General features: G+C 41.7%; 1 protein-coding gene across 1 annotated transcript in view; it reads right to left on the bottom strand.

Moving 5' to 3' along the window:
- LOC137343211 (voltage-dependent L-type calcium channel subunit beta-2-like) overlaps positions 1 to 22,345 on the bottom strand; it is a 351,241-nt gene extending 328,896 nt beyond the window's left edge. Inside the window, exons 1-2 of the mRNA XM_068007083.1 lie at positions 21,946 to 22,345; positions 20,078 to 20,170 (exon numbers count right to left, since the gene is read on the bottom strand). Coding sequence (XP_067863184.1) covers positions 20,078 to 20,170; positions 21,946 to 22,014 — 162 coding nt within the window. The 5' untranslated portion in view covers positions 22,015 to 22,345. The remainder of the gene's footprint in view (positions 1 to 20,077; positions 20,171 to 21,945) is intronic.
- Between the last annotated feature and the right edge of the window lie 1,887 nt (positions 22,346 to 24,232).

The raw sequence follows: 24,232 nt of genomic DNA, 5'->3' as shown, positions 1-24,232 counted from the left end.
ACCCCCTAGTTCTAGATTCCCCAGCCAGGGGAAACAACCTCTCAGCATCTACCCTGTCAAGCCCCCTCATAATCTTATATCTTACAATGAGATCACCTCTCATTATTCTAAACTCCAGAGAGTATAGCCCCATTCTACTCAACCTCTTCCCATAGGACAACCCTCTCATCCCAGGAATTAATCTAGTGAACCTTCATTGCACTGCCTCTAAGGCAAGTATATCCTTCCTTAGATAAGGAGACCAAAACTGTATGCAGTACTCCAGGTGAGGTCTCACCAAAGCCCTGTACAATTGTAGTAAGACTTCCTTACTCTTGTACTCCAACCCCCTTGCAATAAAGGCCAACATGCCATTTGCTTTCCTAATTGCTTGCTGTACTTGCATGCTAACTTTGTGTGTTTCGTGTACTAGGACACCCAAATCCTTCTGAACGCCAACATTTAATAGTTTCTCACCATTTAAAAAATGTTCTGTTTTTCCATTCTTCGTATCAAAGTGAATAACCTCATATTTCCCCACATTATACTCCATCTGCCACCTTCTTGCCCACTCACTTAATCTGTCGCTACCCCTTTGCAGACACTATGGGGGTGATTTTAAACCCCAAGAACAGGTGGGTTGGGGGTGGGTGGGATTTGAAAGCAATTGTTTTTTGGGTCTCGACTGCACCCGGCTTTATTTCCGGGTTTAACGTTGGCGTGTAAAAGTACAGGCTTCCCACTGGGAATGCAAAGTCCGAAAATTTTGCGGTTGCGACCCACCCGCAACCCACCTGTTTCAACTCCCACCCGCTTCTAACCCACCCATTCTTGGGGTTTAAAATCACCCCCATTGTGTCCTCCTAAAAGCTTACTTTCCCACCTAGCTTTGTATCTTCAGCAAACTTGGATACGGTACACACAGTCCTTTCATCTAAGTCATTAATATAGATTGTAAATAGCTGAAGCCCATGCACCAATCTGCCATCTTAGCTGAAGTCCCGCCGTTTCTGACATTATCAGACCTGGCGGGGTCCTAATTCACATATACTAATCGGGGTCCGATGACATCATCAGGCTCTGACAACGATTTTCATTTTGCCCTGAGCGGGTAATCGGCAGCGGCTTCCCCACCAGATGAAGGCCAGTGTGTCCTTTGATAAATTACTGAGAAGGGACAAAGGGCATTTGGTCTTTTTCATCTTCTTTGATAACAAAGTTCCAAAGCAGGTTAGGTTTTTGGTGTATGAGACATGTATCCAAAAAGTTCTCCTTAGTGGTTCAGAACTCTGTGCTTCTGCCGACACACGTGCAAGATCCAGGAACAAGCTGTGGGGGGGATTTGTGGTAAAAAGGGAAAGACTGCAGAGAGGGAGGAAGGGCTTCGGCCTGCACTGACCTGTCACTCTGGAGGGAAGTCAGCCTTATAGCAGACATGCATTTTTAGTAAAACCCTTCACATGAGGACCCGGATTAAGCAGTTGGTGATCTAAAAATCATATGCCTCATATGCAGCACTGGACTTGAACATATAGAACATCAAGTGGCTGGGGCATTGCAAGTTGCCCAGTCCTGGATTTTTCAATAGTTTGGTTTGGAGGCTCTTAAACATGGTGACGGCTTCATGTGTGTGTCAAACAACTAGCTCACAAAAAGTATCAAAAGAAAAGTGATTTAAAAAACAGTTTTTCACGGTTCTATTTTCAACTAGGTTTATCATCTGGCCAGGTACAGCATAACAAAAAAAGATTAAACTAAAAGAAAAATAAGCAAATCAAAATTGAAACATTCAAATAAACTTAAACATGTAAAATATTCCTAATACTCTTCAAAAAAATAATGAAAACAAAAAATGACCTCTGTATTCACTGCATTCAAACCTGCGGTCCACAATCCTACAAAAATCTTTCAGAAAATAAACTAAAATTACCCAGTGTATTAAATGGAACATCCCATGGGTAAAAAAAACAATACATTTTTGTCACATCATCCATTCTACTGTATACAATGGCATAGATTATCCAGTCAGGTCTCCAATCGAGTTTTAGTTGAGTGGTGGCACTTTATTAGCACGTACCCGATCATTAGTTTGCTGACCCCAATTGATTTTGCGGGGTCAGCTTCATTTACAAAATGTGGCCTATTATTGAAAGGTTGATTGGGAGAGGAGGGGAATTTGAGCATAGGCAGAGGGGGTGGGCAAAATTAAAGGGGGATAAAAACGTTAGTAATCTTTGCAAAGCCTTATATTATTTCTAATACATATTTCAGCCTTTGAAAAATCTATTTGAGTAACAAAAATAGCTGGCAAAATCCATTGACTGCCACAATGAATGTGGAGGCAGGAAACCAAAACTTTGGCCAAAGAAGAGAACAGTACTGGACTCAAACCCCCTTTTTGATGGCTGGCAAGTGGAGGTATTGATGTATGCAGTGATAGCGAGAAGGGGCGGCCATGTTTGACATTCCGAGGCTCCCTTCCTGTAGGTCAACAATGCAGCATGCCTGGAAGGAGGCGGGGGCAGAGACCATGGGGGCACAGCTAACCATTACTGCCACAGGTGGTGCCATCAATATGGGTGCATGTTGGCTGCAGGTGCTCGTGCAGCAAATGGCACAACCCTGGGACTGCCTCCCTCTTTTTGCAGCATCTGCAGAAGAGCTCCTCTAACAAATTCAATTAGCTGTGCCTTGTCTGTAAATGTGGATTTGAAGGTACAGTACTGCCAGATGAATACAGCTTGCCATTGGTGCAGCCTGACCTGCCTAGTATCCCTCTTTTGCTCCTCCTCTTCTGAAGAAGAAAAACCAGAAGCAAAGGGTGATTCCCGTGAGACAACTCATGTGCCAGTATTATGGATAGTCTAAAAAATGGGGAGCGCAAAGACACTTGGCACAAAGCCTCCTGAGCAACTAAGTGCTAACAGACATAAAAGGAAAATAAACAACAAAAAAAAACTGGGAAAACAAGCTCAAAATACAGCAGTAAATCTTTTTAAAGGCCTCTTTAAATGCACTTCAGCATACTATTCAGCCACTAGCAACTCTGAATGTCCATCTTATATGGATGGGTTTATGACTCACTGCTATTCCAACGCAAACTCCAGGGAATTATACGGATTCCTAAATGATGTATTCGGGGCCTCATTTAAATGTTGTATATAAATAATCGTTGAGCACTTCCAGCACCACTTGAAAACAAGACTGAAAAATCAAGTGGGACACTAAATGGGCAAATATCCGGCAGAAGCATTCTCCACCCTTGTTACACCACAGATTTTATACCAAAACTTACATCTGCAGCATGTGCAATTTTGATGGGAAAAAAAGGTATATAACAGCTGGATCTCACTCAGATTTGCCTAAGCAGCATCCAATGTGACTCAAGTCGGTAGATAGGTGAATAGCAGTGTGTCAACTTGTCCCTAACATAACCATCCTGATTCTAGGGGTGGATTTTAACCCAACCCGCCCGGTGGGCAGCTAAAACCAAGGGGGTTATTTACCCACTCGGAAGTCACCCGGTTACCGCCACCTGCGATCCTAACCTGCAGGTGCCTGGGGCTGCCACCTAAACCCTCATAAATATTACTTCAATAGGACCCCGATTGCAATTGCACACGGGCCTGAGCGGGGAAGTTTTTGTGGCTTTCGTGCCAGGTGAAACCAGGTCGGGAGCTGCCTAGAAGGAATAAGAGGCCCAAACGATAAATGGAAAACATTCTTTTGTGGGGCCAGGAGGAGCGGAAGTCACGGCCTCCCTTGCCCAGACTACCCCCCCCCTTCTCACCTGTGAGACCCTCCTGAAACCCCCCACCACGCCACTTACCTGCAAGCCAGCAGGCAGTCAAGGGTCACAACTGCTCTGCGCCCTTTCCCCACCCATTCTGGGCAGGCAACTGACCATCGGCATTTAAATGTGGCCCAAAAGTTAAAATTGTTTAAGGCCTCCTGCTGCTGCCAGCAGGCGGGAAATTCACTTGAGTTAAAATCCACCCCCTAATGTTTGTTGTGATGTGCACAGAAAGCATCCTGTAACTACTTACAGGTACATGTCTGGCACCTTGGATTCAGAGACTCATTGTGGTAATAAGATTAATGGGGGTAATTTTAACCTAACTCACAGGGCGAGAAACCCACGGGATTGGATGGAATGCGGGTTTTACACCCCGCCCAATATTACTCTCGATCGACTTCAATGGAGACTAAAATAGGGCGCGGTGTAACATTGGTCGGGTTTTAAACCAGCATTGCAATCGATCCTGTCAGTTTCCCGACGGGCGGGTGAGGTTAAAATTGCCCCCATGTGGGTAACCAGGTTATCATTGGTGCACACACCAGGTACTCCAGGTTCTTCCTAAATTTTGAACGTTGCTTTGCAGGGGTAGACACGCATACGATGCAGCACAGATGTGCATGCAAGTGGACAATGAAGGAAAAAAAATGAGGCACTGCTACAATGCAGCTCATTGATGCCAGCTGGATAACCATAAAAGGAACATCAGGCTGACAAAATTCTTTAGTTGATTTCTGAATATATGCTGATACTTCCTTCCAGTTATTGCAATTTTACCTGAATACATAACATTCCAGATACATTTTCCTGTTCAACTGACTTATTAAATTATGCATATATCTACCGAACTGTCATATTTAATGGTATTTCTAAAAAGGTCATGTACATAATGGATTACGCCATTGCAAAACTACAAATGTTTCACCCCAGAGAGAGATCAGTTTTAGATGAGAAGGAAATTCATTTACTCGTTGCCCTCCTGCTGGATGAGAGTGATGTGGTTTCTTTGAGGCCCGGCTAAATTGACACAGCACTATTTTAATATAATTACCTATTAACTGGGGCATTAAATAAAAATGACAACCTAAAGCAGCCAAATAATAATTGAGAAAATCATTTCAACACTGCTAATTTAAGAGTGGCACTTTACAAATGCAGAAAAAATACTGAAAAATCTAAATTGTACTAAATAAGAACACTACAGGAAAATCAATAGGTAGCAATGTGGTTAAACTTTATTCCTGAACAACAGACATGCACATGTAATGCAGAATGCCCCAGCCATTGATTTAAACATTTATGGTCCCAGTAACAAACATAACTTCACTCCTTTATACAGAAGTGCAATGAAAGCTAGAACTTGCTCACTGTTGCTGATAAAATTCTATAGCCACTTTGAAATTAATTTTAAATAAATGTCGTGACTTTTTCCACATCGTCTATAATATGGGCCTGGGTTTTGATTTGGAGCCAGGAAGAGAGGTGGAGGGGAGGATTATCGGACACGAAACCGGAAGTGAAGTTGCCGGGTCGGAATCTGCGATCGCAACTAAATTGAAGGATAAAAATTTTATTTCCGGGTTTCGTGCCCGGCAGCCAGCCAGATTGAGAGGCTGGCTGCCTGTCGGGTGGGAAAGCAGCCGGGGAGAGATCAGAGTCCACGGAGTTTGTATGGGGGAGGTCGAGGGGAGATTGGGATCTTTGGGGGTTAGATGGGGCATCCGATTGTTGGGGGTTGAAGGTGAGAACTCTGCCATCGGGAGAGGTGAGAACTCTGTCATCAGGAGGGGGGGTCTCGGACATCGGGGGCGGATCTCGGACAGGGAGGGAGGTCGCAGACATCGGGGGGTCTCGGACATCAGTGAGGGGGGTCTAGGACACAGTAGGGGTCTCGGACATCGGGGGAAGGGGCTCGGCCATCAGAGGGGGTCTTAGACATCGGGGAAGGGGCTCAGTCATCAGTGGGGGTCTCAGACATCAGGAGGGGGTCTTGGCCATCGGGGGAGAGGGTTTTGGCCATCATGAGGGAGGAGGGTCTCAGCCATCAGGGTGGGTTAAATCGGGGGGGCTGGTAAGCTTGTTGAGCCTGGAGGAAACACTCCTGCTCATCTTGCCCCAAAGCAGTGCAATAAAGGCACTTACCTCATGATTCGGCCCTTCTTGCCCCCTTTTCACTGGTGAGATTCACGAGCCCTGGCAAACCCGCTAGAGGTGTTAACTTTGAAGTTAAGTCAAATTCAATTTAAAAAGAGCTACTGAATGTCTCACAAGGGCTTTAATTGGTGATATAAATATCCCCCCGCCTGAACTAATTAAGGTCCCAACTGCGGCGAGTACGTTGCTCGCACCCATCCAAATGGGCCTCGGTTAAACCCAGAAGTGGGCGTGTTGGAGCCGGATTGTGGTGGCGCTCCGAAAATCAAATACTTTAACTACCCACCGCCCCTCCCAACCCATCCATTCTTGGGGGTTAAAATTTCACACATAATGTCTGACTGAGGCTGCCAAATTAATTCCAAACAATGGGCAGTTTTAGGCTGGAACTGCTTGATGGAAACTAGTTCAAGGGTTCCAAACTTTACAATCATTAGAATGGAGTTTCATTTTGTCAATAAGACTGGATTGCAGGTTGCAGACATTATACACAGCAAGATTTCACCCAACTGCTTGATCACTTTATTTTAGTAGCCTGTTCAGTGTTATTTATTTATCTGCACAGGGCAACCGCATTGAATCTCAGGGTTAAAGAAATTGGGACCAAATATCCTTAGCCATTCCAGCACATTCACACTGCAATTCAAGCAGAAGTATGCCAAAAGAGCCGTAAATTAGAATTGGACATGGCCACACCAGGTGTAACAGGAGGCACGGCCAGGAGTGGGGACTCTCGACGAAGGAAATTCCAATGTCCCCATCCCTCAGAGGGACACAGTGGAGGATTGACGTACCGAGGCACTGAAGGTCAGATATGGGCCCAGTCTGGGATCATGGTCTGGACCCGAAAGGAAAAGGAGCAATTTTTAAAAAATTATTCAACTGTGGTCCCCTAACAAAGTGGATCTCTGGGGGCAGTTACTTTCCAGGGGAGGGACGGGGGGAGAACAAGTAGCGTACTTGGGCAGGCCAGGTCCTAGAATTCGCATTGTCTATTTTGAATAGGCAAGATACAGTCTGTGGACAGATCCTCGCCCAAAGTTGCAAAATTTAGCGAGGGACCTGATTTAAATATTTAGCCAATTTAAATGAGGCCGTATGCTACTGCCATGGCCTCATTCTTTCTGTAAATTGTGTGCTGCAAAATGGGTTATGCAGCAAATTAGGTACATAATCTCAAGCCTCCAATTTTCTGGCCACCGTCTGCCTCCCGCAAGGCTCTGCAAAACTGGCAGGACCTTGCAAAATCGCCCAGAATAACTTTGCACTGAATTTAAGAGAAAAGAGCGGGTTATCTTTTAATTAAAAGATGGATGTGGGCTTTCTGGAACATAATGTTTGCTAGTAGTTAATCAACATGAAAAAATTCCACTTTACAATACTCATCTCTTCACCAAGCCTTCAGCGCTTCTCCTAATCTCTCTCCTCCTGCCTTGGCATCTGTTTTCCCAACGCCTACTTTTCAAGCATGTTGGCATGTTCTTTATAAAATGGTGCTATGTAAATACAAGTTGTTATGGTACTGCATATATTAGGAATTTGTTTACATTAGAATCAATACTTTCATGAACAAATAGCAATTTAGTCAAATAAGTAGCAAGTAGCTAGAAGGTTTGCTCCTTCACCTCCTCTAAAAATAAACAAAATCTACAACTCTCAGCCTTTGTGTGTATGAATGTTAAATGCTAAGATATTGACTAATTGTGCAATGCCTAGGAATTCTAATATATGTAACCTTCAAAGTTGACAACACATTGCACCAGCTGACAAGATCGTTTGATTTTCTGCAAGATTCATGTTAGGTTTTTCAAGGAAAAAATAATATCAAAAAGAAAGCTTTTCAGCTTTGAATAATGCTAAATCCACTTAAAAAAATGTGCTTTTGTACTAATACCCAACTCCAGGCCATGAACATGTAATCTAAAATGATACTTCATTACAGTACTGAGGGAGTGACACATTGTGAGAAGTGCCGTCCTTCAGATGGAATGTTAAACTGAGGCTCTGTCTGCCTATTCAAGTGCACTTTAAAGATCCCATGGCACTATTTGAAGAACAGCAGCAAGATTCTCCCAATGTCCTGGGCCAACATTTATTCCGCAACCAACATCACCAAAACAGATAAAATACTTATTTCTATCACTGTTGTTGGTGGATCTTGCTGTGCTCAAATTGGTTGCAGCATTTGTCTACAAAATAACAGTGACTCCACTTCAACAGTAAATCATGTGAAGTGCTTTGAAATATTTCTCAGAGACATGATAAAGCGTTATATAATTGCAAGTGTTTTTTTACTAGAATGAATCCTAATGCTGAACAGTAAATGGTACACACGACATACCACAGAACATCATGAGGCAGCATTTAGAATCTGCTGGCCAAGCTCTAAAAAATGTAACTTGTAGTACTGAGTACAATTCTGGTCACTGTATTTCAGTAAGGATATCCTGGTTTTGGAGTAGGTTCCAAGATGGGCAACTAAACAGAGATTAACCACCAAAGTTACCAGGAGAGGCTAAGGAAACTGGGAACATTTACAACCGAGAAAAGACTCAGGGACCCTTTTACAGTTTTAAAGATTCTAAGGCATATAGATAACCAGAATCGCAGAATCATAGATTCATCGAAAATTTACAGCACAGAAGGAGGCCATTCAACCCATCATGTCTGCACTGGCCGAAAATGAGCCACCCAGCCTAATCCCACTTTCCAGCACTTGGCTCGTAGCCTGGTAGGTCACGGCACTTCAGGTGCACATCCAGGTACTTTTTAGGGTACCTGGAGTTGAGGGTTTCTGCCACTACCACCCTTTCAGGCAGTAAGTTCCAGACCCCCACCACCCTCTGGGTGAAAATTCTTTTCCTCACTCCCTTCTAATCCTTCTACCAATCACTTTAAAACTATGCCTCCTGGTTATTGACCTCTCTACTAAGGGAAATAGGTCCTTTCTTTCCACTCTATCTAGGCCCCTCATAATTTTGTACACCTCAATTAAATCTCCCCTCAGCCTCCTCTGTTCCAAGGAAAACAACTCCAGCCTATCCAATCTTTCCTCATAGATAAAATTCTCCAGTCCTGGCAACATCCTCGTAAACCTCATCTGTACCCTCTCTGGTGCAAGTACATCCTTGCTGTAATGTGGTGACCAGAACTGTACACAGTACTCAAGCTGTGGCCTAACTAGTGTTTTATACAGTTGCAGCATAACCTCCCTGCTCTTATATTCTATGCCTCGGCTAATAAAGGAAAGTATTCCATATGCCTTCTTAACCACCTTATCTACCTGTCCTGCTACCTTCAGGGATCTGTGGACATGCACTCCAAAGTCCCTCACTTCCTCTACACCTTTCAGTATCCTCTCATTTATTGTGTACGCCCTTGCCTTGTTTGCTCTCCCCAAATGCATTACCTCACACTTCTCCAAATTGAATTCCATTTGCCACTTTTCTGCCCACCTGACCGGTCCATTGTTATCTTCCTGCAGTCTACAGCTTTCCTCCTCACTATCAACCACTCAGCCAATTTTTGTATCATCTGCAAACTTCTTAATCATGCCCCCTACATTTAATCATTAATATATATCACAAAAAGCAAGGGGCCTAGTACTGAACCCTGTGGAACCCCACTGGAAACAGCCTTCCAGTCGCAAAAACCAAAAACACCCATCGACCATTAACCTTTGCTTCCTGCCACTGACCCAATTTTGGATCCAACTTGCCACTCTCCCTTGGATCCCATGGGCTTGTACTTTTTTGACCAGTCTGCCATTTTGGACCTTGTCAAAAGCCTTGCTAAAATCCATGTAGACGACATCAAATGCACTATCCTCATCGACCTCTCTGTTGTTACCTCCTCAAAAAATGCAATCGAGTTAGTCAGACACCACCTTCCCTTAACAAATCCATGCCGACTGTCCTTGATTACTCCATGCCTTTCTAAGTGATGGTTTATCCTGTCCCTCAGAATTGATTCCAATAATTTGCCCACCACCGAGGTTAGACTGACTGGCCTGTAATTACTCGGTCTATCCCTCGCTCCCTTTTTAAACAACGGTACAATGTTAGCAGTCCTCTAATCCTCCGGCACCATGCCTATATCCAGGGAGGATTGGAAAATGATGGTCAGAGCCTCTGTTATTTCCTCCCTTGCTTCTTTTAACAGCCTGGGATACATTTCATCCAGGCCTGGTGATTTATCTACTTTCATGCTAATCCCCTTAATAATCTTAATAGATTGCTTAATATAATCACAAACTCTGTAACCAGGAGATATAATTTAATATAATGGGTCATTTGCTGGCTCTCTCTGCCTTCCGGATGTTTCTGCCTCTCTCTGTTTTTTTTCTCTGTTTTTTTTCCCTGTTTGTTTTTTTGTTGAATGTGTATTCGGGGGTTCTGCAGGTGACACCTCTCTGTCTGAACACGGTGATTGCCTTGGCAACGGGCAGTTGCAGGGGCAGTCTGTAAACACCATGTATTGTTCTATATGTATAAATGCGTAGGCTTCAAGGAGCTCTTGAAACATTTGCCTGAGGAAGGAGGAAATCTCCGAAAGCTTGTGAATTTAAAATAAAATTGCTGGACTATAACTTGGTGTTGTAAAATTGTTTACAGGAGATATAAACTCAAGCTTAGAAGAGGGTAGGTGAGCAGACAGTTTAAATGTAACTACTTCACAGGGAACGTAATGAACAGACTGGCCAGGGAGACAGTGGAGGTGAACAGTGTAGGTAAATTCTAAAGTTAGCTGGATAATTTTAAGAGATAGAATACGGTGAGGGTGAATTGGTTCTCCCAATTGTTCACCGTAATTTTAGCCATTTTCCAGGGTTTCCGCAGCTCCTCCACCAAAGTTATGGCAGATGAGTAGGAAAACTCCCATGGAAGGTCATCCCCGGTATCTTTGGAACTTTGAGAGCATCCAGTAGGAATGCAGTAATCTTTTCTGGTCTCATATATTCCTACGGGCCTATGTAACCTGCTCAGAGCTCTGATTCTAATCTACACTGCAGGTCACCCATTCACCTACTGCACATCCATAATCAAACTGTCACAGAAAAGTATAACCCTTACAAACCCTGTACGAACTGTCTAGAAAATGCTTAAAAGCAATTTGCTTGGGAAAGAAGCTCATGCTCTATCACACCACATTTGATGAAGTGCCACATAAGAAATGGACTGAGATAATTAGAGTTCAAGGTTAGAAAGGGAAATTGACAGAATTGGTTGAGAGATGACTGCAGCTCACCAGTCTTATTTACCACACTACGTGTATTTACGCACATGCACTCCAAACTCATCTTAGACTGCCTCGCACTTGCCCCTTGTTTGATCCCTCCTATATCTGAACTATTCTTTACTCTAGTGCTATTTGTCTCTCCCAGTCCTCTGTGCACCTTGATTCTACTTTCTAATGTTTCATTCTGGTGCCCACCCCCCTGCCAAATTAGTTTGAACCCTCCCCCACAGCGCTAGTTAACCTCCCAGGTCCCAGCTCTGTTGAAGTGCAACCCGTCCAGCTTGTACAGGTCCCTCCTGCCCCAGAACTGGTCCCAAAGTATTTATCCAATTCCCTTTTGAAAGTTATTATTGAATCTGCTTCTACCATCCTTTCAGGCAGTGCATTCCAGATCATGACAAAGCGCTGCGTAAAATTTTTTTCCTCATGTCTCCTCTTGTTATAGAATCATAGAACCTGACAGCACCGAAGGAGGCTATTCGGCCAGTTGTGCCTCTGCTGGATCTTTGAACGAGCTGTCCAATGTACTCCCAAGCCCACACCCCAGCCTTTTCCTCATAACCCTGCTAATTAGCCCTCCTCAAGTACATGTCCAATTGCCTTTTGAAAGTTCCTATGGAATCTGCTACCACCATCCTTTCAGGCAAAAGTGCGTTCCAGATCCTAACAACCCTCTGTGTGAAAAAAATACTCCTAATTTCCTCTATAGTTCTTTTACCTACTATTTTAAATGTATGACCTTTGGTTACCGACCCATTTGCCAGAGAAAACAGTTTCTCCCTAAATGCTCTATCAAAACCTATCATTATTTTGAATACCTCTACCACATCTCCCCTTAACCTTCTCTGTTCTAAGGAGAACAATCCCAGCTTCTCCAATCTCTCCACATAAGAGAAGACCCTCATCCCTGGTATCATCATGGTAAACCTCCTCTGTACCCTCTACAAAGCCTTGACATCCTTCCTAAAGTGAAGGAAGCCCATGGAATCGAGGGAAAAGTACGGACTTGGTTAGGAAATTGGCTGAGCGAAAGGCAACGGAGAGTAGGGATAATGGGTAAGTATTCACATTGGCAGGATGTGACTAGTGGAGTCCCGCAGGGATCTGTCTTGGGGCCTCAATTATTCACAATATTTATTAACGACTTAGATGAAGGCATAGAAAGTCTCATATCTAAGTTTGCCGATGACACAAAGATTGGTGGCATTGTAAGCAGTGTAGATGAAAACATAAAATTACAAAGCGATATTGATAGATTAGGTGAATGGGCAAAACTGTGGCAAATGGAATTCAATGTAGACAAATGTGAGGTCATCCACTTTGGATCAAAAAAGGATAGAACAGGGTACTTTCTAAATGGTAAAAAGTTAAAAACTGTGGATGTCCAAAGGGACTTAGGGGTTCAGGTACATAGATCATTGAAGTGTCATGAACAGGTGCAGAAAATAATCAAGAAGGCAAATGGAATGTTGGCCTTTATATCTTGAGGACTAGAGTACAAGGGGACAGAAGTTATGCTGCAGCTGTACAAAACCCTGGTTAGACCGCACCTGGAGTACTGTGAGCAGTTCTGGGCACCGCACCTTCAGAAGGACATATTGGCCTTGGAGGGAGTGCAGCGTAGGTTTACTAGAATGATACCTGGACTTCAAGGGTTAAGTTACGAGGAGAGATTACACAAATTGGGGTTGTATTCTCTGGAGTTTCGAAGGTTAAGGGGTGATCTGATCGAAATTTATAAGATATTAAGGGGAACGGATAGGGTGGATAGAGAGAAACTATTTCCGCTGGTTGGGGATTTTAGGAGTAGGGGGCACAGTCTAAAAATTAGAGCCAGACCTTTCAGGAGTGAGATTAGAAAACATTTCTACACACAAAGGGTGGCAGAAGCTTGGAACTCTCTTCTGCAAACGGCAATTGATACTAGCTCAATTGCTAAATTTAAATGTGAGATAGATAGCTTTTTGGCAACCAAAGGTATTAAGGGATATGGGCCAAAGGCAGGTATATGGAGTTAGATCACAGATCAGCCATGATCTTATCAAATGGCGGAGCAGGCACGAGGGGCTGAATGGTCTACTCCTGTTCCTATGTTCCTATGTGGTGTGGTGCCCAGAATTGAACACAATACTCCAGCTGAGGCCTAACAAGTGATTTGTAAAGAATGAGCATGACTTCCTTGTTTTTGTATTCAATGCCCCTATTTGCAAAGCCAAGTATCCCATAGGCTTTCTTAACTGCCTTATCAACTTGCCCTACCACCTTCAAAGATTTGTGAACATGCACCCCCAGGTCTGTCTGCTCTTGCTCCCCCCTCAAAATAGTACCATTTAGATTATACTGTCTCTCCATGTTGTTCCTCTCAAAGTGCATCACTTCACACTTAACTACATTAAATTGCATCTGCCATGTGGCTGCCCATTTCACCAGTGGGCCTATGTCCTCCTGAAGTCTGCTAGCATCCTCCTCACTATTTACTACCTTGCCAAGTTTTGTATCATCTGCAAACTTCGAAATTATACTCCCTATACCCAAGTCCAGGTCATTTATATATAACAAGAAACGCAATGGTCCTGATACCAACTCCTGAGGGATTCTGCTGCATACTTCTCTTCAGTCTGAAAAACAACCATTCACCTCTACTCTCTGCTTTCTGTCTGTTGGCCAATTTTCTATCCACGCAGCAACAGCCCCTTTAATCAACTTTGCCAATCAGCCTATTGTGTGGTACTTTATGAAACGCCTTTTGAAAGTCCATATACACAGCATCAACTGCACTACCCTCATCAACCCTCTCTGTTACTTCATCAAAGAATTCCATCAAGTTAGTCAAACACGATTGGCCTCTAATAAATCTGTGCTGGCTTTCATTTATTAACCCATATTTTTCCAAGTGCTAATTAATTTTGTATTGGACTATTGTCTCTAAAGGTTTTCCCACCACCGACGTTAGGCTGACTGGCCTGTAGTTGCTGGGTTTATCCCTCTCCCCTTTTTCGAGCAGGGCTGTAACATTTGCAATCCTCCCGTTATCTGGTACCACTCCCTTATCGAAGGAGGATTGGAAGATTTTGGCCAGAGCCTCCACAATTTCCACCCTTTCTTCCCTCAGCAACCTAGGATGCATCCCACCTGGAGCGGATGATTTTTCTACTTTGAGTACTGCCAACCTTTTAAGTACCTCCTCTTTATCTATTTTTATCCTGTCCAATATCATTACTACCTCCTCCTTTACTGCTACATTGGCAGCATCCTCTTCCCTAGTGAAGACCAATGCGAAGTATTCATTTAGTACCTCAGCCATGCACTCTGCTTCCAAAAGATGATCTCTTTTTTTATCCCTAATCAGTCCCACCCTTCCTTTGACTACACTTTACTATTTATACGTTTATAAAACACTTTTGGGTTCCCTTTTATGCTACCTACTAATCTATTCTCATACGTTCTCTTTGTCCCTCTTATTTCTTTTATTCAGCTTGGTTCTCTACTGAATTATGAACCTGACATTTATCATAAGCCTCCTTTTTCTGTTTCATTTTAATCTCTATATCTTTAGTCATCCAGGGAACTCTAGCTTTGGATGTCCTGCCTTTCTCCCTTGTGGGAATGTGTCTAGTCTGTACCCGACCTATCTCCTCTTTGAAGGCGTCCCATTGCTCATTTGCTGCTTTACCTGCCAACCTTTGATTCCAATCCACCTCGGCCAAATCCCTTTTCAACTCACTGAAATTAGCCCTCCCCCAGTTGAGTGCTTTCATATTTGATTTTTCCTTGTCCTTTTCCATAACTCTAAGCCTAATGATATTGTGATCACTGTTTCCCAAACGCTCCCCCACTGAAACATGCTCCATTTGCCCCACTTCATTCCCCAGAACTACATCTAGCACTGCTTCCTTCCTTGTTGGGCTAGAAACATACATAGCAAGAAAGTTCTCTTGTGCATATTTCAGGAATTCCTCCCCCTCTTTATCCTTTACATTGTGATATTCCCAGTCTGTACTAGGATAATTGAACTCCCTCATTATCACTACGCTATAGCTCTTGCATCTTTCTGTAATTTGCCTGCAAATTTGCTCCTCTAACCCCTTCCCACTATTTGGTGGCTCAGCAGCACAATAGCTCCTCTATTGTTCCTTAAAATAGATTCTGTCTTTGAACCCTCAAGTGCATCATCCCTTTCTAGTGCTGTAACAGTATCTTTGATCAATACTGCCACACCCCCTCCTTTTCTTCCTTCCCTATCTTTCCTGAATTTGTTATAGCCAGGAATATTAAGTGTCTATTCCTCTCCTTGTTTGAGCCAAGTCTCTGTGATTGCCATTACATCATAATCCCATGTGGCTACTTGTGCCTGCAGCTCATCAACCTTATTTACCACCCTCTGTGCATTGACGGACATGTACTCCAAACCCATCTTAATCTGCCTCGCATTTCCCCACAGTCAGATCCCTCCTATTTCTGAACTACTGTTTATTCTAATGATGTTTATCTCTCTCAGTCCTCAATGCACCTTGTATCTCCTCTCTAATGCCCCAGAGATTGATGTAGAGACACATTTGTTCTCCATCTATATATGAATAATCTTAATTTAGACAAAAAGGGGTGGATACCAGACTTGGAGGCAAGGTGAACTATAAGGAAAACTGCAAGTGGGCATGAAATGGGCAGATAAGTTGCAGATGCAGTTTAATACAGAAAAATGTAAGCTAGTACATTTTGGGAACAAGAATAAGGAATGGAAAGATAAGTCAAATGGAAAATTTGTCAATGTAGTGGAGGAGCAAAAGGATCTAGGTGTGTGGATATAAAATCCTTAAAATTGGGTAGACAGGTTAAAAAAAGCAACTATAATGGCAAATAGGGTTTGGGATTTATATTGAGAGGGATTGAATCAAAAGCAAAGAGATCTTGATGACTGTAAAAACAATGCTTAGGCTGGAATATTGTGTGCTATTTTAGGCTCCTCGCTATAGGAGGGATATAACAGACCTGCAGAATGTGCAACAGGGTTACCAGAATTATACCAAGGATGTGGGGTCTGAGATATAAGGAAGGTTAGAGCAACTAGGGCTCTATTCGCTTGAACTGAGAAAACTGAGATTGGTGGGGGGGGGGGGGGGCGGTTAGCGAGATATGATAGAGGTATTGAAAATGATAAGAAGAGTAGACAAGTTCATCATTGATTGTTTCCACTGGTAGGCAAATGAAAGACAAGAGGATATGATCTCAAGATAAGCATTAATACATAATAAAGGGGAAGATTACAAGAAACATGTTTCACAGTTATTAGAATATGGAAAGCTTTACCATGAGTGATGAATATGTAACCTTCAAAATTGACAACAGATTGTGAAATGCACTGGACCAACTGACAAGGCTGTTTGATTTTCTGCAAGATTCAAGATTCAAAAAGGTACTGGATAATGAAAAAGAACTTTAAAAAATGAGGAGAAAACAGGAAAATGGGATTCATTTGGGGAGAAAGCAGGAAAAGGTGATTGTGTAAAAACAGTCCCCAAGAGGGGTCTTAATTCAATGCAGGCAAGAAAAGCTGAATGGCTTCCTTTCAATGTTTCTGTAATGGACTTTACCTATAGATAATGACAAAAATAGAGCGTTACTGCATTTTCAATAGCAGAACCCATCAACAGCTGTAATATTATTATAAAAGTGCTCACCAAAAACAAAAGCTACACTCTTACAGAATCATGTGGGACTTGTTCGGTGAGCAATGTTTTTTGCAGTTTTTATAATTGATGACGCCAGCGGAAATTAAGTAAATGAGTCCTTGTTGTCAGCACTTCATCAAAACAGCTGACAGTAAAATATTATCGGACAGTATGACTAAATTATTAGCAGTATTGAATGTAAACATAAGAACATAAGAACATAAGAAATTGGAGCAGGAGTAGGCCAATCGGCCCCTCGAGCCTGCTCCGCCATTCAATAAGATCATGGCTGATCTGATCCCAACCACAAATCTAAAGAACACAAGAAGTCGGAGCAGGACCCGGCCACATAGCCCCTGGGCCCTCTCCGCCACCCACAGGGCATTGACCGATCCGAACTCAGCTTCATGTCCAATTTCCTGCCCGCTCCCCATAACCCCTAATTACCTTTACTTCTAGGAAACTGTCTATTTCTGTTTTAAATTTATCTAATGATGTAGCTTCCACAGCTTCCTGGGGCAGCAAATTCCACAGACCTACCACCCTCTGAGTGAAGAAGTTTCTCCTCATCTCAGTTTTGAAAGAGCAGCCCCTTATTCTAAGATTATGCCCCCTAGTTCATGTATTTTCACATTCAACTGCACTGGTTACTGTCATGGGCCAGAATTTACCGTGAGCGGCAAACAGACGGCGCCTGACGTTCGTTAGACTTGCCCTTGCCCATATACTCTCCATGGGCTTTTGCGCTGGAAGTTACTGGAAGTTAGAGATCCAAACAGTATGGTGCCCTCTACAGGGCATCTGGGGCCTGTGTGAACAGGGCAAGCAACTGTGGACCTCCTTAACCAATCAGATTGAAGAATCGCTAATGAGCAGCTCAGAGTCTGAACCAGGAAGTGTAAGTTGGAATAGTGAATTCAATGTCAAATCAGGTAGAGAAAGGGAAATAAAGAGAGGGAAAGAAAGATTGCTTTATGACAGAGAGAAAAAAAGAGACAGAAATAAAAAAATGTTTAAAATTATTTAAATTTTTAAAAAAATCTCAACAACAATTAAAAGCTGTAGGAATGAGACTCCACACTTGTAAAAGTTAATTTTCTGTGCCAGGGAGGTTGATTGGCAGTAATTAAGAGCTATCATGTTGTTAAAAGGGTGCTTACACTGGAATGGACAAGCCCTAATTTTTTGTGGCGAGTTTAGTCCGTATCAACCACATAATTCCATGAACTTCACACTGTTCAATATATTTGAATGGTGAGTCAGATGGTGAGATGCCGTTTTCATGAAGCTGTTAGAGGGGCAGCGTATCTTGGACAACAACTTCCATGTTTAACTGCGCATGTGTGCTTGCCGGAAGTTGCTGTCCAATTTGCGCTTAGTTAACGGTGAACGCTGTTAGCCTCACCATTATTTTTACAGTAAATTCTGCGCCATTATAAATTTCAGACTAAACGCAGTGTAAGTGAAATATAGGGCTATGGCTGACAACAATTTTAAATCGTAATTGAATTGAAATCTGAGAACACTAGAGATAATTTTAAGTTGCAAGGTATTAGTTTTGAATAGTTAAAACATCTAAAAACATTCATTCAAAGTCTTGTGTTTTCATTATTCTTCACTGAAGACTTTTGCCAAGTTTTGTGTTCTTGTTCTCTGACAGCTAACAAAACACCCTCATATGGTGTGATAACATAGTCTAACAGAGAAAGTATGCTTGTTGGAGTTGCTAATGGTATTTCACACCATGGCTTCGATTGCTGATGAGTTTATTTCATAAACCATGAACTGAGAGAGGTGGCACAACTTTGCTTTCAAACGAGTGTGTGTTGGGATGGGGAAAAAGGGTCAGCGGGTTAGGCATAGGTAACTAAATGAAAATATACACACAGTTACACGTACTGTGTAAGAAACAATTGTCTAGTATGGTAATGCAGTTCTGGATCACAACAGCCTCTGGTGATGACTCCATCCATTCAAATATGCATTTATTGCAAATCTTAATCAAAAATATTTATAAATGTACAAAAAAAACTGCAATGATTTGATCAGCATGCATATGTGAGGGTCTCCTTCACTTTACAACCTGTGGCCACTGCTCAGCCCAACACCAACACACTGAAGAAAATCAAATAGAATCTGAATTGATTTCCTCTTATCCTGTCTTTTGTCTTGAATTCAGTCACACTTGTGCAGGTTTATTTTTAGTCGCCATTTCACACAATTTTCTGCCTTCCAAGCCTGATATTTTCTACACTGTTGCTTCTCTGCTACATGTAACACAGTTTTCCTTTCTCTCAACCAGCTGCTATCCAACGTTCCTGCTCACTAGCTTGTCACCTCCCCTCCAAGACTCAGTGACTCTTATGCAGTGACCAAAAAAAGCCATTGAATGCTCAACATTTTATAGGTATTTGAGAGTAAACAAATCTAATGTTTCTTTTTTGGGTAGTGCAGGGAAGATATACTGTATTCTCCCCTTTCCCCATGTTAATGTCACCTATGACTGAAAGAACACGACAATAAATAACTATTTAAGAGCACATATCCATTACAGAAGTTGCTGTGATGGACTTTGTAAGAGGTTCACATTATTTAGCCAATATCCCATAATGTAAAAATTAAGGAAAAGACATTAGAAACAGTTTCCAATAATGTAAAGCAGTTTTCTCTGTAAGCATACAAGCTGATTCATACCCAATGCACTAGAAGAACACTGTTTACGCTTGTATGAAAAACAACAGATGGATTTAGGATTAGGGTTCACAAACTGCAATAATATGAAAATATTATAAGACTTTATAAGTGTGCCTTCAAGTTAAGTACTGAATGTGGAGTTCAAGCCCAAGTGCAGAATATGATAAGATCATAAGCCCTGATATTTTCAGAACATGATGAGCTAGGAAAGGTCATTTCTGTTAATCAAGATATTCAGCAATGAACAATTGTCTTTTCCACTGATTTTATTACAGAAAATGTGAATTCTGCAGTTTGGAAAGACCAATCAGTATTTAAAATATCTACAAAGTGGATACTTTAACTTTTTCATTACCACAGCACTGTATTTCTATACCTGAGTGGATGTTAACAATTAAATGTCCGCAGACAGATCAGTTGTGTGCACAGGACACAGCGATTCAGTCCGCCTTAAGTTTTAATGTTACACTATTGTTGTCTGAGTGTTGGTATTGTACTATTTGTCCAAAAGCACAGAAAAAATTATTAAATTTAATCTGCACCTTACCTGTCTCACAAAGCTGTTAGAGGTGGTATCTGATGAAGTACTACCGTCAGATCCTTTAAATCTGTTTTTCCTTATTGCACCTCTTCCAGAACACTTGGAGAGAAAATAATACAAGATTATCATCCTCTGGCGACTAGCCCAAATACTCAGTCTAAATATTAAAATTAAGAGCAGTAAATTTTTAAAAAGGCAATATCTTTTCTAGAATTGACTGTGCACGATTAAAATGATTAAAATTTAAACTTACACATATACCCTATCATTAGTCTAATACAACAACATTCAAACTCAAAAAGTCACCAAAATCAGCAGGTGATGAAAATTATGCAATGTTGAAGCCCATTTTTTAAAAGCATCTTTGAGAAATTTAAAAATTACTTATTTGAACTGAAGTAGAGTCGAGGGACATGGCGTATTATTAATTTTACAAATAACGCATTTGGTGCTGAGTACTGAAGTATGGTTGTTATGAGAATGAATCATTTTGCAAAAATCACAAGCTAACTTCAGACAAGGAAGAAAAAAACTAGTTTAAACAGGTATGTGATGTAACCCTTTAAAAAACACATCTGTTTAAAATGATTTGGTTTCAAAACACTCATTCATTTGTTGAATTCTGAAAATGTGTTTCAGTACAGAATGAGACGGTTTGGTTGCTTTCTCCGCAACTGTTGTCTGAATCATGCAGTGCAATGGTTTATAATCTGGATACGCATGCAATGTCAGGCACTTATATCAATTGTGGAAGAAACGTCCAGGGGCTGTTGGAATACATTTTTCCCTCATTCGGCATCTAAGTTGAAGGAGTACTATCTTCATGAAAACACGTTTGGTAAACCTTCTCATTTATGGAGGGAGAAAAGCATCAGTCAGAAGTCATCTTTTGTCAAAAGGACGGCGAGTTTATATTATTGCAACACATATTTATGAACAAATGTTGGCCAAATACTCTTCAGGATGTCAGTGTCCTTTTCATGAAACAAACATGCTACTTCGATGCTGAGATTATCCATTATTGTTGTAAGAACGCTAGATCTTAAAAGCAATATTTCTCTGCAGACTTGTAAATGAAATGTACAGTGTGGTTAACCAGGCTTGCAATCTCAGTTTTATATACAAAGCCTCGTCCTATACCATATCTTCCTGCAAGCATTTTAACCAATTAAAATCAATTTTATAAGTCAATATAAATCAGCTTTCTTGCTGTAAATTTAGACTCAGAAATAGAATAGCAAAAGTTTAAAGTACATTACATATAGCTAATATGTAAAAAGACATAAAAAGTTGAAAGAAATAAGGTATTAAGTGTCATTATATTCTAAGTAATGCACTTGTACCGCAGTCGGTCTGTATTTCGAGTGCCCGCATCCGACCTAGCAACAAGCAGTCCAGACAGTAAAAAATAATGCAACCTTCAGCGGCGATCCTACCAAAGTTCGGTTCACTTTATATTCTCATAAAACATGAGCGTTCTTTAGTTTCAAATTCCCAGACTGTTAGCCGCAGACACGTTTTCATTCGATTTTTATTATTCAATAATCACAGCTTCAAAGACGTTTTCTATCGCTTCAGGCATTTCTCTAACAAGCAGGTACAATCTGTTCTTTCCCAAAGGAAATAACTGGACGTTAACATCTGTATGGGAAAGCAGTCATCCCCAGACTTCAACAAACTATTCATTTTATTAAGCAAATCTCTGATATATATAAAGATATACACACACTCACATACATACACACACTCACATACATACACACACGCATAAAGGTATATACACATACACGTATATATATATATATGTAAAATGCAATAAAAAAACTTGGGAGAATAAATGCTTTGCTGACATTACATGCCAAGCTCCGAGTTACCTGTATGCTTGGGTTTTCCAGTATACCCATTCGAATCTCCTGCGTTTTGGACATGTTGCTGTGAACCATCTGACAGACTGGGATCTTTCTCACTGAGGGGAACACAGTGCTGGCATCGCTTCCGAGCGCATAAACCCACCGCGACACTCACTGCTCCTTCCACAGGGTGGGGGTGAGTACTTCGCTTCTGTCCTTTATGGTGGTGTTTTTTTTAATCAGAACCCGTTGCACCTCCCATTGGCGAGGAAAGAAGTGCCCCCCTTTCTCTTTTTGTTTGCAAGGTTTCCGAGGTTTGGACAGACGCCGCCCGCTCTCCGTCCCTTGGTTCCAGTTGTGTGGGCGCCGAGTGTCGAGGCTGCCTGAGTCGGGAGGCGCCAACTCGCAGCTATTGGTTGCTGGGGCGGAGTGAGGGACGTCACCCCGGGCTCTTCACTCGCTCCTCCGGGGGCGAGCGGCTTCCACGTCCGCCCCTACTCTTCATCAGGTGGGGTGAAATTCTATGGGATTTGCATTATTATGTAATATACTCAATTGATCATACTAATACACTTCATTAATGCCTAAACAATGTATAAATCTTACTACAATTGACACAGTAATAAATCATCCCACGTTTCTGGAATCGATACTGAGTGGTGGGTTTTAATATATTTTATGGATTCGTTTCACTTTTTCTTTTCTCCTTTTTTTTTTAATATACTCTTAAGAATCGTTCTCACCACCCACGTTCAACCTGAAGACCATGGCCCTTTGGATCACAGATGTCCTCATGGGTACTTCCAGTCTATCATCACTGGTGCTCAGTGAAGAGCCAGCTATCACAAGTAACATTGTGAAAGAAGCGCAATGACAGTTTTCTCTCCCCTGAAGGGTATCCTTCCATAACGAGATACTCCATCGTTTTCAGAAATAGTGGGTGAGCTCCAAACAATCCAACTATTGAATTCAAACCGTCTTATCTTCCACTGTGTGACTGGGAATCAGCTAACAATCTTCTAATCAAACCTGGATAAATACCTTTTTTTTAACCATCAGCAATACCTGCTAACCAAATCACATTCTCAGAAATCACGTTTGAAAGCCCCGCATTCCCATTATTTTGTTAGCTGGGCATTAATGAAAGAGAAAAATAGATTCTCTAGTTATCTCGTTTTCTTTTGTTAGACGAGGTGTCTCACCCCACCCCCGATGATCTTACCGAATATGCTACCACAGCATCCTACAGGCTATACATGTTATTAATATCATGTTTTTTTGCTAACATTTAATACAAACACCCTTTTAAATACTATAGTTAAAAAGTTCTAGAATGATAACGATCTTTCAAAGCTAAATTCTAATTCGCAAGCAAATGCTGACGTATGGAAATTTGTGAAGATGTTTACCAAAGGTAGAGAGAGACCTTTCGTCAGTTGACATAACTCTTCTGATTTGAGGGTTAAACCCAATAATTACGCCTGAAAGATGACTCCAAAGCTAGGATTAAACCCAATAAAACCTAGAAATAAAAATATTGACATATTCCAGTTGGGGTGTGACACTTTCCTTGCTTTGTGAGGGACTGTTTCATCTTCTCTCTTACGGATGGGGACCATCAACTTGGAATGCACCTTCAGTTGCTGTGTCACCTATGGATGGTTGAACAAAGTTCCATAGAGGCAGGAAGCACCAAGGATGCAGGTAGTGATGCATAGTGATGTTTTAGCATTATACTTTGTGAAGACTGTTGTATGCGTTTATTATTATTTGCTTCAAGTGTTTAATTTGTTCCAAAACTGTTTTGCTGATTAAATCTGAGGTTTTGTGATTACATTCTGTTTTATTTTTTACTTGAAGAGCATGCATCTGCTTACAATTGATTTCTTCTCCTAATTCTGGAGAGAAAAATTAAAACTCAAAAGTCAGCAGGTCTGAGCATACATTCAGAAACAATATGAGTTTTACAATCTCATGTAAGATGTAGTCTCCCATTTCATGTACCAAAAAACAAAGTCCCAGTTAAAAGGGAGCTGGATGAGTTCATGAGAGTGGCAAACTCTTATGGTGATTACCATCACCGAATCTTCCACCATCAACATCCTGGGGGTCACCATTGACCAGAAACTTAACATAAATACTGTGGGTACAAGAGCAGGTCAGAGGCTGGGTATTCTGCGGTGAGTGACTCACCTCCTGACTCCCCAAAGCCTTTCCACCATCTACAAGGCACAAGTCAGGAGTGTGATGGAATACTCTCCACTTGCCTGGATGAGTGCAGCTCCAACAACACTCAAGAAGTTCGACACCA

Source organism: Heptranchias perlo, chromosome 2 (assembly GCF_035084215.1).
Source record: "Heptranchias perlo isolate sHepPer1 chromosome 2, sHepPer1.hap1, whole genome shotgun sequence".
In the NCBI taxonomy this organism is placed as follows: Eukaryota; Metazoa; Chordata; class Chondrichthyes; order Hexanchiformes; family Hexanchidae; genus Heptranchias; species Heptranchias perlo.
Note: the sequence above shows the minus strand (reverse complement) of the source record. Positions and strands in the feature narration are given on the sequence as shown.